This window comes from Dermacentor variabilis, chromosome 8 (assembly GCF_050947875.1).
Source record: "Dermacentor variabilis isolate Ectoservices chromosome 8, ASM5094787v1, whole genome shotgun sequence".
NCBI classification, from domain to species: Eukaryota; Metazoa; Arthropoda; class Arachnida; order Ixodida; family Ixodidae; genus Dermacentor; species Dermacentor variabilis.
The window spans coordinates 69,523,088-69,539,855 of NC_134575.1; the positions used below are offsets into that span (position 1 = coordinate 69,523,088).

The 16,768-nt window shown below is 49.7% G+C and overlaps 1 protein-coding gene across 2 annotated transcripts in view; it reads right to left on the minus strand.

Moving 5' to 3' along the window:
- Nucleotides 1-376: 376 nt before the first annotated feature.
- The window catches only part of LOC142590316 (japanin-like-RA1), an 88,902-nt gene continuing 72,510 nt past the window's right edge, over nucleotides 377-16,768 (minus strand). For both annotated transcript variants that reach the window (XM_075702345.1, XM_075702346.1), the window contains exon 7: nucleotides 377-555. In XM_075702345.1, coding sequence (XP_075558460.1) covers nucleotides 413-555 — 143 coding nt within the window. In that variant the 3' untranslated portion in view covers nucleotides 377-412. The remainder of the gene's footprint in view (nucleotides 556-16,768) is intronic.

Here is a 16,768-nt window from a genome sequence, read left to right on the forward strand (position 1 = left end):
GGGCATTAGCTAACAAACTGCACTAAAACACTACAAAACTTTCCCCATGTTAGTGCTATATTGTTTTCTTGTAAAACAACATTTTCTTATACACTATTTTGATTCCATTAGTACGAAGCACCAGAAAACAGCAAGCTTCACGTGCATTTACGCAGCTAGATACTGTCGGCATCGTGGCCTCTTTACTTTTGCGATGTTAGCTCGTGTAAAAATAATCTCGAAAGGAAGTGCACCATAGCACAACGCATTGGAGAGGAGGAAGAATTTCGGGCAACTGGGAGAGCGTTTCAGTTGACGTATGAAAGATCTGCAAAAAGTGTGAAATGTTTTCGCAGAGCCGATTCCGCGAGAAAGAAATGACACGATGAGAGTGCAATTGTTGTTTTGAACGATGAATATTTTATTTTTCTTGTCAAAGTCCATTAGACCAATGACAGGAATGCGCACGGGTAACGTACACTGGATTCACGCAGAGCTTGCTGAATGTCTCATTTGCCATAAGTGAGATATTTCTTATGTGTCTTCTTGTCACCCAGAGGGAGCATGTTTCTAATTCTGCAGAACAGGATCAATAAATAATGAAGTAAGGGGAAAATCTCACAAATGTTACCCGAAATGCTTGACACTATCTTTCATTCGGGACACGTTTTACAATACGTGTGCTCCTTACGACCAATCAAAGTGGCAAAAAAAGATATATAGGAGACAATTACACCTAGCTCAATGAAGTCAGCAATGCTTCATGGACACGCCAATGCAATTTGCAGGCAGAGTAAGGGTAGTACTGAGGTAGTTACATGCCATGTAGGGGATTAGGCATTCTCGGGTAATTGTACTGGTTAGGGTATTTACGAGTACGCCATTCAAGGAAATGAAACTGGTAATGAAATGCACGAGGGAAATATGCGGCAGGAACCTAAAATTTACACTTGCTTTGATAGAAAACTGCAATGTTCACACGCACTTTTCATTCACGGCACTTAGCGGAAGACTAAAACATTCACGGCATGCAAAATACTTGGCCTTTTGATCGAAACATGTTGAGGGGAAAATGGGCATCACATTTCTTTTTTCCAACTTGTGTCGCGTTAATACCGCTTTAGCAAGTGCATGTCACATTACTTTCTTCCTAAGCATTTCACCTCTAGCTTTCCCACAGATAAACGCCATGCCCCGATATTTATTCATTCATTCATTCATTCATTTATTTATTTATTATGCCCTCAAGGCCAATGGCATTACAGAGGGAATTGGGGAATAAGTTTTACATAAGTATGCACATCATCAGCAAACAACAAAAATATACTAGTATAATTATACAATATTAGCGGATAGCCAAAATAGATAAATATTATTTCTAATTATTCAAACCGCATATCTCAACGTACACAGATTACAAAAACCAAATTGCATAAGGGACGTTAATAAGAAGAGTGCACAATTCAATATGAGAAGAATATTCAAGATATAGCTACAGAAACAGGGAAAAGAAGAATAGTCAAAATGAAATGTCGCGTAAGATTTCTTTAAGACGGTTATCAGCACTTATGGAGGGAAAAGGTACAAGAAGTTGATGCCACTCATGAACTGTCTGCGGGAGAAATGAGTGTAAGAAGGAGGAGGATCTACAAGATGGCAGGCCAACTTTGTGTTGTTTATTAAGCCGAGATGATATGTAATGTGGTGCGGAAAGAAGCTCGTTTCGTAGTACAGCATGATGATATATCTTGTAAAAGAGAGAGAGCTTCAAGTCCTTAGGCCACAATGCTAAGGGTGATAACGGTTGGTTAGGCTTCATTGTGGCAGGGTTGGCTAGCCTGTTATAGTTGAATAGTATTGTTACGTATTGAAAGACAAAGATGAAAGAGACTATTTAGTGGCTATTTTTACTAGAGTGGCCAGACCACCAGGCCAACACTCGCTCGCGCCAAGGGCACAGACCCACTTCGTCGTCGTTCCCACGGCGGCTCGTCTCTTAAGCATCGCTCGATGATATCGTAATACTACCCCCCTCCCCAGCGGCATAAAGCACCGTCACGGTGCTGTTAAATATCCGATGCGTGTGGAGAGTTGTATGATTTGAGTCGGGCGACGTGGACAATGTAACTGGTTGTCACAGCGGAGGAGGTAGTGGGCCTGGCTAGAACGATTTCATATGTGACATCGGTCACTTGGTAGAGCACGCGATCCGGGCCTGTGTTGCACGAAAGCAGTTTTTAATAAAGGCCAACTTTACGCGATGGTGACCAAAGCAACACGAGGGTGCCCGACACAAAATGGACATCACGGTGACGGAGGTCGTAGCGTTGCTTTTGTTTGCCTTGAGAGACTTGTAGACGAGCGCGCGCCAGTTGGCGAGCATGGTCAGCATGGGCGATAGCATCACGGGCATAATCGCTAGTTGAAGCTTTGGTGAACAGAAGCACAGCGTCCAGTGGTAGCGTCGGTTCACGGCCATACAAGAGAAAAAAAGGCGAAAAGCGAGCAGTTTCGAGACGGGAAGTGCTGTACACAAAGGTAATGTAAGGTAGAGCCTGGTCCCAGTCACGGTGGTCGTCTGAAACGTATTTGGATAGCATGTCTGTAAGGGTGCGCTTCAAACGCTCAGTGAGGCCGTTCGTTTGAGGGTTGTAGGAGATGGTAAATTTATGCTGTATTGAGCAGGCATGTATGACGTCGGTTCGGTGCGGTTCAAACGCTCAGTGAGGCCGTTCGTTTGAGGGTTGTAGGAGATGGTAAATTTATGCTGTATTGAGCAGGCATGTATGACGTCGTCACTGACTTTGGCTAAGAACGTACGGCCACGGTCTGTAAGCAATTGACGCGGAGCACCATGAATCAAAATGATATCATGCAGGAGGAAGTCCGCAACATCAGTTGCGCAGCTGGTCGGAAGAGCGCGGGTTACGGCGTAACGGGTCGCGTAATCCGCTGTGGCTGCAGCCCACTTGTTTCCTGATGTAGATTCAGGAAATGGGCCGAGAAGCTCTAAGCCGACATTATGGAAGGGCTCGGCAGGGATGTCGAGTGGCTGCAGGTAACCAGCGGGGAGCTGCGAAGGTTTCTTGCGTCGTTGGCAAAGTTCACAAGCGGCGACGTAACGTCGTGCGGAACGGGCAAGGCTCGGCCAGAAAAAACGGCGACGTACATGGTCATAGGTTCGAGATAGGCCAAGGTGTCCTGCCGTTGGTGCGTCGTGAAGCTTATCTAGAACGGCTGAGCGGAGGTGTTTAGGTATTACAAGTAGGAACTCAGAGCCGTCTGGATGAAGGTTATGACGGTACAGAGTACCATCGCCGAGAACGAAGAGGCATATAGTGGCATCGGCCAGAGAGTGTTCAAAACGGTCGATGAGTGCTCTGATGTAGGCGTCACGACGTTGCTCGTCGGCGCAATGAAGCAGCTGCTATACAGAGAATATGTAAGTAGCACTGGTAATATTGGAGGAGTCAGTGTCGTCAACAGGGTAACGTGACAAGCTTTCAGCGTCTTGGTGCAGGCGGCCAGACTTGTAGACCACGAAATATGAAAATTCCTGCAGCCTCAAAGCCCATCGAGCAAGCCGGCTTGCATGATCTTTTAGCTATGAGAGCCAGCAGAGAGCATGATGGTCATTGACTACGAACAAAGGGCGACCGTAAAGGCAAGGACAGAACTTCGCAACCGCCCAGACGACAGCAAGGCACTCTCGTTCCGTAATGAAATAGTTGTGCTCCGATGGAGCGAGAAGGCGACTCCCATAAGCAATAACGCGATCCTGCCCACGCTGACGCTAGGCTGAGACGGCACCTACGCCATGACCGCTGGCATCTGTACGCAATTCTGTAGGGGCATCAGGGTCGAAGTGGGTGAGAATGTGTGGTGAGGAGAGAAGAGTGACGAAACGAGAGAAGGCGGCGAGTTCTGCAGTACCCAAAGAGAATTGTACGCCTCTCTTGAAAAGATTAATGAAAGGTGTAGCAATTGCCGCAAAATCTTGAAGAAAACGATGAAAGTACGAGCATACCCCTACAAAACTTCGTATGTCTGCGACTGTCTTCGGAACCGGAAAGTCTCGAACAGCGCGATTTTTGCCGGGATCAGGCTGTGCTCCGGAAGCTTCAACGAGGTGGCCCAGAACAGTAATTTGGCGTCGGCTGAAACGACATTTGGACGTAACTGGCAGGTTCACCTTGCGAAATGCATCAGCTATAGCTGTTAGACGTTAAAGGTGAGTGTCGAACGTGGGCGAGAAGACGATGATGTCGTCGAGTTGGCAAATACATGTGGACCATTTAAAACCCCGGAGCAAGGAGTCCATCAAACGCTCAAAGGTGGCAGTAACGTTGGATAATCCAAACGGCATTACTTTAAATTGGTATAGGCCATCAGGTCTGATGAACGCGGTTTTTTCTCTGTCCATATGGTCAACAGCAATCTGCCAGTATCCAAAACGAAGATCAATTGAAGAGAAATAGCTGGAACCGTGGAGACAGTCAAGGGCGTCGTCCATACGTGGGAGCGGGTAGACGTCCGTCTTATTAATGTTGTTCAGATGACGGTAGTCTACACAGAAGCGCCACGTGCCATGCTTCTTCTTAACCGACACTACAGGTGACGCCCAGGGACTCGAAGAAGGCTCAATGATGTCTTTATCTAGCATTTTGTTCACTTCACTTTCAATGAGTCGTCGTTCCGACGCAGTAACTCGATACGGTCGTCGGTGAATAGGAGTAGCAACGCCATAAGAATCCGGTGCTTGACCGCGAGAGTCTGGCCTAAAGGGCGATCGTCGAAGTCGAAAATATCTCGGTAGGACGATAATACTTTGTAAACGTCTTCAGCCTGCACAAAAGACAGGTCCGTCGCAACCGTTGTCTGTATCTTGGGATCGGCGGCTGAGGCTGGCACGATGGGCCTGCTAAGCTCTCAAGAAGCATCGGTCGATAAAGTTGTCACGTGATGGTCGCCGAGACAATCAACGTTGGCAAAGGAAACACCTCGCGGCAGGATTTGCTTTGCCAATCCAAAGTTATAGATATGTATGCGAGTCCGGTTCGCAGTAATAGTAAGTATACTGTGAGGCACGATAGCGTTACACTGTAGTGGAACGTCGGGCAGAGGAGTGACGAGGTTCTCACCATCAGGGACTGGTGGGGAAGACAACAGTTCAATATAGGCTATTGACTTTGACGCACCCCAGTGCCACCTATGGGCGTAGGTGGCACTGGGGTGCGTCAGAATGTTCTGCGAGAATCGGCAACTAAAGGCGAAGGGTGCTGGCAGAGCAGTCAATAAGGGCAGAATGCGCGGAGAGAAAATCGAGGCCGAGAATGAGGTCGTGGGGGCAATGAGCCATGACGGTGAAGAGGACAGGACTGTAGCGGCCGGCGATGCTAACACGTGCCGTACACATGCCGATGATAGGCACAGTACCGCCATCCGTAACACGGACGACGCGTGCCGACGCTGGGGTGAGGAGCTTATTCAGTAATCGTCGGAAGGCAGCACTCCTAATAGAAAGATGTGCTCCTGTATCGATGAATGTCGTGACAGGATAGCCATCCACGTCAACATCAAGACGTTTTAATTCGTAGGTAACGTGGGCAGAGGATTTGAGGACAGGGTGGGCAACGAAGCTTCACCTCCAGAAGCTGCAGTGCCTAGTTTTCTGGCTGGATCCGGGAGGCGATTGGCGGCGGAGAGAAGCGACATGGTTGGGGCGAGCGAGAGTGATGGCGTCGAGGTGAGGGCGAGTGCTGTAGCGAAGGTTCGGGGCAGGAGCATCAGTGGCAGTGGGTCCATGGCGGGTGGCATAGGGGACAGAAGGACCAAAGGGGCGGCAATAAGCGGCGGTGTGTGCCCGAGGAGGTGGTGGCCATGGGTTACGGCAGTGACGAGCGACGTGCCCGATGCGACAGCAGTGGACGCAGATCGGCCTGTCATCAGGGGTACGCCATTCGGTCAGGTTGCGGCGAGATGTGGCAAAAAAGGGATGAGGAGGGCTGCTAGAGAACTGGGGAACCGTGGGTGCAGACGATGAACACACGCAGTTGAGACCCATGTTCTCAATTTCTTCTCTGACGACGGCCGGAAGTATCGCAATCGTGGTTGCTGGTGGATCGGGAGGTGTCGCGGAGAAAGTTGGTGAACAGGCCGCCTCAAGCTCGCGGTGAACAACACGGGTTACATCGTCACAGGGGGTGGTCTGAAGCGGTTGACCCTCACATGTCGACGTTGTAGTATTGTTGGGTAGCCGCGTAATATGATGCTTGATGCGGCGGCCCTTAGCTTGTTCAAGGCAACGGCATTCTTTGATGATGGCGTCGATAGTTGAGACGTGGCCGAAAACAAGCAAATTAAAAACATCGTCGGCGATGCCTTTTAGCACATGCGTCACTTTATCTGCTTCAGACATAGTATCTTCAGCTTTGCAGCATGAAGCCTAGAAGTCGAGGATGTATGAAACGTACGGCTCTGTAGATGTCTGAACACGAGACGCAAGAGATTTCTCGTGGCAGCCTTGCGCCCAATGGTGTCGCCGAACAGTTTCCTGGGCTTTCTCGTTGTCATGCGTTAGGTGCCGCGCTCTTGGGGCGCCGCCACGCTATAAGATTACATTGGCGAGCATGATTGTTGGGTCCCACCTGGTAACACTGGCGTATTCACAGAGCTTGAACCATTCGTCAATGTCCTCTCCCGCGCTCCTTCGCAGGAAAAGAAGAAGAAGGCGCCGACTAGTGCGGACGTGGAAAGATCGGCTCCCGCTTTCGTAAATATTTTCGGTCTGCTTTTTGTGTCACCTACAGTGGAAATGCACGCCATTCGACACGGTTTCTTCTGAGGACTTCCTTCGGTGAGTGACCCTTGCGCGGAAACTGTGGAACTTTTTGTGTAGACCACGCCGCGGCGACCCTAGGCGCGGGTAGGCTTAGGCCTAACCCGACGAAGAGGGGCATTATGCCCGAAGTAGAAATGGTGGTAGGAGAGCAAATCTCCTCCGAAGAAACCAACAGCCCAGGCTGGACGACAGCGTTGGGCAAGAACAAGAAAGCCCGGCAAGAAACACCAGTTTCAACGAGCAAGAAAACCCACGTGGGCTCGAAGGGTGGCTGCCGCACGGCTGCCCAGCAAGGCGTGTTGCAACGTCTCGCAGCCTCGTCGATGCTCCCCAGACTACCTAGGGAGCACATACGAATTATTGTCCACCCAAGGGGCGGGCTGGACGTCAAGAAGATAAGCAAAATCAAGCTGGCTCAAGCCTTGGCCATGGCGGCTGCACTAGCCCCCGCAGAAACTGAGGGCGACGTAATCTGCCCTAATTTCACTCAAAACGTTCTCGTCGTCTCCACCCTAGAGAAGAAGAACGCCGCCGCTTATGCAGGAATCCAGCAACTCCGCATAAGCGAAGGACTATACAAAGTGGCCGCATACATAGCGGCCCCAGACAACACCTGCAAATGTGTCATACGTGGGGTCGACGCAGACATCAGCGAGGCCCAACTCCAGAGCATGATCGTCAACCATCGTAACCCGAAGGCTCTGGAAGTCAAACGAATTAAGAACACCACCACAGTGGTCGTCCTCTTCGACGGCATGAAAGTGCCTAACTATGTCATGTGCGGCGTCAGCCTTCTGCGCTTCACGCTCTACAAACGCCAAACCGAGGTGTGCTACGCGTGTGGCGGCTTGGGACATCGCGCGGACGTCTGCCCCAACCCCACCAATGAGGATTGCCGGGGCTGCGGACTTAGCTCACCACCCGATGACCACCAGTGTTCGCCGAAGTGCGCCCTTTGCGGAGGCCCGCAGCTTACGGCGGACAAAACGTGTAAGCAGCGCTTTCAAGTCCCATACGTCGTACGCAGACGCCGACGGCGCCGTAAGCGCACCAAGAACAAGCACCAGCAGCAACAGCTGGCCAAGGAACACGGGCCACGTGGCTCCAGCGCGGCGGGAGCCCCCAGGAGGGAGCGCTCCGTCACGCCCTCTGGTCGACAACGCAGCCTCTCCAGAGGGTGCTCTCGTTCCTGAGGGCGCTCTAACCCCCGGGTTCGGATCCAGGAACCGCCAACCTGGGCCGCTCGTGTCAAGTCGAAGCAGAAGACGCCGGCTTCAAAGGTAACGCAGGTAGCATTGCCGGAGCATAAAGTTGATCCCAGAGTCGCTCAACTCATGCAAGAGAACGCTCGGCTCAAAGCAGAAATGCAGCAGATGACGGCCAACTTTGAGTCTTTCCGTAAGTCGTACCCCTCGCAAGTCGAGAAGCAACAGGTGCCCCCCTCAGGGCAACCACAGGCGCGCTCGGGCAAACGTAGGGCCGCGCCCCCAGAGGGGGACGCTGACTCTATGGAGACCAAGTCCAATAACAAAGACTTAGAAAGCATGCAGCGGGCAATTCAGCAGCTCGCTCAAAGCGTGACTGTCCTCCTTAAAAGGATGGCGTCCCTGGAAAGTGCACAGGCCGCGTTAGCTACGGCTAGGCAGCCTTCGAGGGAGCCCCGTAAGGCACCTTTACCCGCAAGTGCCGTCGCTGTCAACAAGACGGTGGAATGGCCAATCCAAGGCAATCACCATGGCGGTCAATCCCAATAAATTGGTTGTGTGGCAGTGGAACTGTGCCAGTTTCCAACGGCGCAAAGCTCCGCTGCAGCAATTCGTTTCGGCACAGGCGGTCAAACCGCACGTAATTTTTTTACAAGAAACTCTCGATGACGCGCCCACCTTCCCGGGATACCGGGTTGTACCGATACGGGAGGAAGGAAAGCGGGGTTTAGCAACCTTGGTCACATGGAAGTGCTCCTTTCAAGTACACAAATTACCAATTGGCAAAACTAGGGCGGAAATCATTATGGTCGAAATTATCCCTAACAATTGGCTTAAGAGCAGTGTCTTCCTTTTAAACATATACAGCTTGCCGTCGGATCACCGGCAGGCATTCGCCACGATCATGACAAAGGCGGTGGCCCTGAGCAAGGGGGCCCCCATAGTGATAGCGGGTGACTTCAATGCCCCTCAAAATGCCTGGGGATACCTTCGCGAATCCACCAAGGGCAATCTCCTTGTCCAGGCAGTTGCTTACTGCTCACTGGAATTGATTACGGATGCTCAATACCCGACGCGAACCGGCACGTCGGTAGTCCGAGACAGCACTCCGGACCGTCAAGAACGCCCTCGGAGCAGTATGGCAAAATTTGCAAGAGAACCTAGGCAGCGACCACTTCATTGTGGAGATTACCCTAACGATTAGCACAGCCCCTACCAAGGTATCTAAAGTGACGGATTGGGATGCCTTCCTGAAAATACGGAAGGCAGACCAGACCGACTACGATAATATCGATGGTCTGTTCACAAGACTACAGAAGGACGTACAAGCTGCGACCAAGGTGGTTAAGGCAGACCTAAATGTAGATCGTATGGACGCGCGCCTTGCGCACCTTCTAGCAGCCAAAAACTCCATCCTGCGCCGCTGGAGAACGCACAGACTCCACCGCCGGCTTCGTAAGAAAATTGCGGAGCCCAATCGTTCAATAGAAACTCATTCCATCGAACTGTCCAAACAGCAATGGAATGAAGTGTGCTCCTCGGTTGATGGGCAGATGAGAACGGGGGGAAAATGGAACCTGCTCAAACACTTACTCAACGATTCGCAAACGAAAAGCAATCAGAGACTAGCCATTGATCGCATAGTTCATAATGAAAAGGCGGCGGGCGTATTTGAACACGTCCTCCTGCAAGAGTTGGCCGAAAAGTATCTTCCGCTGGGCCACTCCGGTGACGGGGATTATCCTTGTTATGACGGGGGAGCGGTGGAGGAGCTCGACGCCCCCTTCACGGAATCCGAAATCTGGGAGGTGCTCCAAACGCTCAACGGTCGCTCTGTACCGGGCCTAGAGGGCATCTCCAATAAGCTCCTCCGCAACTGGGACGAACAATCGGTTGCGCTGCTCACCGGGGAGGTCAATAAAATTTGGGAAACGGGCCTGGTCCCCGACTCCTGGAAGACAGCCTCAGTGGTGCTCATCCCATCATCATCATCATCATCAGCCTGGTTACGCCCACTGCAGGGCAAAGTCCTCTCCCATACTTCTCCAACAACCCCGGTCATGTACTAATTGTGACCATGCCGTCCCTGCAAACTTCTTAATCTCATCCGCCCACCTAACTTTCTGCCGCCCCCTGCTACGCTTCCATTCCCTTGGGATCCAGTCCGTAACCCTTAATGACCATCGGTTATCTTCCCTCCTCATTACATGTCCTGCCCATGCCCATTTCTTTTTCTTGATTTCAACTAAGATATCATTAACTCGCGTTTGTTCCCTCACCCAATCTGCTCTTTTCTTATCCCTTAACGTTACACCTATCATTCTTCTTTCCATAGCTCGTTGTGTCGTCCTCAATTTGAGTAGAACCCTTTTCGTAAGCCTCCAGGTTTCTGCCCCGTAGGTGAGTACGGGTAAGACACAGCTATTATATACTTTTCTCTTGAGGGATAACGGCAACCTGCTGTTCATGATTTGGGAATGCCTGCCAAACGCACTCCAGCCCATTCTTATTCTTCTGATTATTTACGTCTCATGATCCGGATCCGCCGTCACTACCTGCCCTAAGTAGATGTATTCCCTTACGACTTCCAGTGCCTCGCTGCCTATTGTAAATTGCTGTTCTCTCCCGAGACTGTTAAGCATTACTTTAGTTTTCTGCATATTAATTTTTAGACCCACTCTTCTGCTTTGCCTCTCCAGGTCAGTGAGCATGTATTGCAATTGGTCCCCTGAGTTACTAAGCAAGGCAATATCATCAGCGAATCGCAAGTTACTAAGGTATTCTCCATTAACTTTTATCCCCAATTCTTCCCAGTCCAGGTCTCTGAATACCTCCTGTAAACACGCTGTGAATTGCATTGGAGATATCGTATCTCCCTGCCTGACGCCTTTCTTTATTGAGATTTTGTTGCCTGCTTTATGGAGGACTACGGTGGCTGTGGAGCCGCTATAGATATCTTCCAGTATTTTTACATATGGCTCATCTACACCCTGATTCCGTAATGCCTCCATGACTGCTGAGGTTTCGACTGAATCAAACGCTTTCTCGTAATCCCGAAACCAGGCAAACCTCTTGCGCTGGAGAACATGCGGCCCATCTCGCTCACGTCCTGCGTGGGTAAGGTGGCGGAACATGTCATTCACAACCGTATATCTAGGCATATAGGAAATAATCAGTTATTCCCTCACAACATGGTCGGCTTTCGGCCGGCACTCTCCACACAGGACGTCATGTTACTTATAAAGAGGCAAATCATTGATGTCGACACTAGAGACACTCGGGGCATCCTTGCTCTAGACTTGTCCAAGGCTTTTGATAACATCTCGCACCGGTTTGTACTAGACGCCATCTCGGATCTGGGCCTGGGGCCATGATTCCATGCGTACGTTAGCTCCTTCCTCAGGGATCGCAAGGCCACTGTCAAAATAGGGCAAATCAAATCGAAGGAATTTACATTCGGAGCGAGAGGCACCCCGCAAGGGGTGGTCATTTCTCCCCTACTGTTTAACATCGCCATGAAGGGCCTCTCGGACAGACTGGCCACAGTAAGAGGAACGGGTCACGCCCTTTACGTGGATGATATTACCGTGTGGTGCATGGGAGGGTCTGACGCTGCAGTTGAGAGTGCGCTCCAAGAGGCACTCGACATCACAGAACACTTCCTCCTAGACACGGGCCTGAGTCTCTCACCAACCAATTCCGAACCTCTATTGCATTGGCCCACCCGACGGGGGGTTAGGTGCTCCACACCCTTAGATCAAGTTCCCATATCCCTCTATACGAGGGACGGACAACAAATTCACAGAGTGGATACCATCAGGGTCCTCGGACTGTTGCTGGAATCTCGCGGGGGCAACTCGCAGACTATAGCCCGCATTACTTCCAAGACGGAGAATATGCTTCGGCTTATTTTCAGGGTCTCCAACCGCAGAGGGGGTTTAAGCGAGAGCAATCTACTCAGACTCTACCACGCGTTTCTGATGAGCCACGCTAACAATGTGGCCTCCGCGTTGCTCTGGTCTAAACGGGATGAGGCCAAAATCGACGCCCTCATGCGCAAAAGCATCAAGCGCGTGCTGGGTTTACCACTCACTACCAGCACCACGCGTCTCATGCAACTAGGCATGCACAACACCCTATCAGAGGTGATCGAGGCCCAACGAGTGGCCCAAATAATACGACTCTCATCATCGCGAGCGGGGAGACGCATCCTCGAATCCGTTGGATGCGGTCACCGGGAAATCACGGAGCGCAACGTGACCCTATCACCCATGGTCCGAGATACGTTCAAGGTAGATCCCATGCCACGTAACGTCCACCCTCAATACAATGTAGGGCGCCGGGTAGCCAGGGCTCGTTCCCTGTTGAAAGCGGCTGCTGCCACTCCGAATCTGGCATGTTTCGTTGACGCCGCCCAGTACGAGTGCTCTGATCACTATGCCGCAGTTTCGGTTGACTCCAATGACACTCTCATTAACTCAGCATCCGTGCGGAAGGTTTCTTCAACAGTAGCCGAGGAGGTTGCTATAGCTATAGCACTGAAGGACCCTCTACATCCCAATATCTTTACAGACTCCAGGTCTGCAGCCCGAGCGTTCGCCTCCGACTCGCTCTCAAAGGAGGCGGCGGCCATCCTCGGCAGCGAGGGGGCTGCTGGTTTTCATAGCATCAAATGGTTCCCGACCCATATGGGAATCAATGTGCACTCTGAGGTTGTTAACGCCAATGAGTTGGCCCATGACTGTGCGCGAGGTCTTACACACCGCGACGGTTCAGGTGGACTCACGGGCTGCGACTTAGGACTGTACAGGGATTCGCTTCTCGCCTTCCGTGAAATCTTGACACATTATCAACTTGCTCGGCGGGCCTTTCCGCTACCACGCCCTAAACTTAATAGACCACAATCGTCGGCGTTTCGCATGCTTCAAACGGGGTCATTTCCCTCCAGGGGCCAATTCAGTCACTTCGCGCCTAATGTAGAACCCCCCAGTCCAGACTGCGGGTAGGCGTACTGCTCCTTATCCCATATGCTCTGGCAATGCGTTGCGTTACGCAGCTCATCGCTAACCACTCTAACAGACTGGGAGGCAGCCCTTAAGAGCGGTGACTTCTCAGAGCAACTACGGGCTGTCCAGAGGGCCTGCGACAGGGCGGAGGACCACGATATTCCGACCCCGACGTGGGTGCGGCCCGCGACCGCTACGGGGACTCCCTAAAAAAGGAGGTACCCTAACGCCGGTTCCTCAGGCCCATTAATAAAGTTCTTTGTCTGTCTGTCCTCTCCCGCCAGACCAGTGAAAATACCATGGTCGCAATGTTGGGCAACCATGATGATTGGAGCAGTGGGACACGCCGAAGCCGTTGCACAAGCGGTCTCGTCACTGGGAGGCTTAGTGACAAGCTCGATGAAGCGACAACTCCGGAGTTCCGTGGTGAGGAGGGGGGTTGCTGACCTCCACCAGAATGTTACGTGTGGAAAGACAAAGATGAAACATACTATTTACAGGCTATTTACACTGGAGCCATACCGCCAGGCCGACACTCGTTCGCGCCAAGGGCACAGACCCACTTCTTCGTCGTTCTCATGGCGGCTCGTCGCTTGAGCATCGCTCGATGATATCGTAATAATATGTACTGTGTGGAACTGTTCTGCACCCATTCATTTCAATAAATTACATTATTTCGACTTGGATCCCAAATTGAGGCGCTGCATTCGAGTTTAGGCCAGATAAGTGTTTTATAGAGCATCAATTTTAGAGACTGTGGCGCACATGAATTGCGTTGGAGGTAACCTAATGATTTAATAGCCTTGCTTATTACGTGTGCAATGTTTGTCTTTCAAGTAAGGTCAGATGAGACGTGAACACCGAGGTATTTATGGAATGAAATGCAATCGAGTGGGATGTTGTCGATGTAATAGGCTGGTGGAGTGTTACTTCATCTGGACAGTCGCATTGACTTACATTTGCTTATGTTTGATTCCATGCGCCATGTTTTGCACCATGCAGTGGTAGCATCAAGATCAGATTGAAGAGTGGCTGTATCAGTAGTTACTTCTGGAAATATTGCGCAGTCATCAGCAAAGAGAGGAATATGATATTTTGTAGAAGAAAGTAAGTCATTAATACGAATTAGGAATAGCAGCGGTCCAAGGAGAGAGCAATTACCATACTAAGTACTTTGTTGGCGACCGATCAGCTTACTGTCCGTTGCCTACAAAGTATTTACTAAGGTAATTGCAAATAGAATCAGGAACACCTTAGACTTCCGTCAACCAAAGGACCAGGCAGGATTCCGTAAAGGCTACTTAACAATAGACCATGTTTACGCTATCAATCAGGTCATAGAAAAATGTGCGGAATATAACCAACCTTTATACATATTTATACTTTTTGTGCGCAAACAAACAGGGACGAAGAATAGGGGCAACACAAGGACGAGCGCTTTCTAACAAGTGGTTTCATTTTTGAAGAACTACTTACTTAAATACCCACAGAACTGCGCGATCTAGAGAAACAGAGCACGCCTACAGCGCATATGATACCCGCTGATCTGCGCGATCAAGTCAAGATCAGCGGGTATCATATGCGCTGTAGGCGTGCTCTGTTTCTCTAGATCGCGCAGTTCTGTGGGTATTTAAGTAAGTAGTTCTTCAAAAATGAAACCAGTTGTTAGAAAGCGCTCGTCCTTGTGTTGCCCCTATTCTTCGTCCCTGTTTGTTTGCGCACAAAAAGTATAAATATGAATATGTTCCAACTAGGCCGACTCGCAGTTATGCTTCAACCTTTATATATAGCTTTCATGGATTACGAGAAAGCGTTTGATTCAGTCGAAACCTCAGCAGTCATGGAGGCATTGCGGAATCAGGGTGTAGACGAGCCATATTTAAAATTACTGAAAGATAAATATATAGCGGCTCCACAGCCACCGCAGTCCTCCATAAAGAAAGCAACAAAATCCTAATAAAGAAAGGCGTCAGGCAGGGAGATACGATCTCTCCAATGCTATTCTCAGCGAGTTTACAGGAGGTATTCAGAGACCTGGATTGGGAAGAATTGGGGATAAGAGTTAATGGAGAATACCTTAGTAACTTGCGATTCGCTGATGATATTGCCTTGCTTAGTAACTCAGGGGACCAACTGCAATGCATTCTCACTGACCTGGAGCGGCAAAGCCAAAGGGTGGGTCTAAAAATTAATCCGCAGAAAACTAAAGTAATGTTTAACAGTCTCGGAAAAGAACAGCAGTATACGATAGGTAGTGAGGCACTGGAAGTGGTGAGGGAGTACATCTACTTAGGACAGGTTGTGACTGCGGATCCGGATCTTGAGACTGAAATAATCAGAAGAATATGAATGGGCTGGGGTGCGTTTGGCAGGCATTCTCAGATCATGAACAGTAGATTGCCATTATCCTTCAAGAGAAAAGTTTATAACAGCTGTGTCTTACCAGTAGTCACGTACGGGGCAGAAACCTGGTGGCTTACGAAAAGGGTTCTACTTAAATTGAGGACGACGCAACGAGCTATGGAAAGACGAATGATTGGTGTAACGTTAAGGGATAAGAAAAGGGCAGATTGGGTGAGGGAACAAACGCGAGTTAATGATGTCTTAAATGAAATCAAGAAAAAGATATGGGCCGTGGGCAGGACACGTAATGAGGAGGGAAGATAACCGATGGTCATTAATAGTTACGGAATGAATTCCAAATAAAGGGAAGCGTAGCATAGGGCGGCTGAATGTTAGGTGGGCGGATGAGATTAAGAAGTTTGCAGGGACAACATGGCCACAATTAGTACATGACCGGGGTAGTTGGAGAAGTATGGGAGGGGCCTTTGCCCTGCAGTGGGCGTAACCAGACTGCTGCTGCTGCTACTGCTGCTGCTGCTGCTGCTGCTGCTGCTGATGATGATGATGATGAAGAAGAAGAAGAAGAGAGCCTTGTGGCACGCCCGTGAAAACCAGATTAGAAGGAGAGTCAATGCTGTTAGCAGAAAGGAACTGACAATGACTCGATAGGTAACACTGAAGCCAAAGAAGTAAATGGGGATGAAGATTAAGGGTTATGCAATTCATACATTAGTAGATTATGACATACTTTATGAAACGCTTTCGAAAAATCTAGAGATATACAATCCGCAAAAGAAGAACGACCAGGAATGGCGTGTGGCTTATGTGTAAACGATATCAGCTGTGTTTCGCATGAATTCGTTTTGTGAAAGCAGTGCTGCGAGCGCGTGAAAAAGAATTACATTCGAGAGGGTAAGCAAGGTCAGAAAATAAGATATGCTCAAGAAGTTTGCATTGGATAGTAGTGAGTGAAATGGGACATTAGTAATGTGGAGAGTGCCTACTACTTGTTTCATGAAGTGGAATCACCTTTCATATCTCCCATTTCGCAGGGAGAGAACCGGTGTCAAATGACTTGAAAATTTTTGGTTAGTATAATGGAGCAATACTCGCTGATACTTTTCAAAAACTTCGGACTGGTCGCGTCGCAACCAAGGGAAGGAGAAAGTCTCCATTTATTAATTAGATGTTCTACGCCACATGTGTCTACTGCAATCTGACACATTGAAGTCGAATATTGGCATTGTAACAGCGGTGGCGAAACACTTGTCACTGATGAAAAGTTAGAAGCAAAACAGCGTTAAGGATTGATGCGCAATGTTCAGAAGGTATGTGGTCTCCCGCGTTATCCACAAGGCTTATAGCATTATCGTCTCTTAGATTTATGACATGCC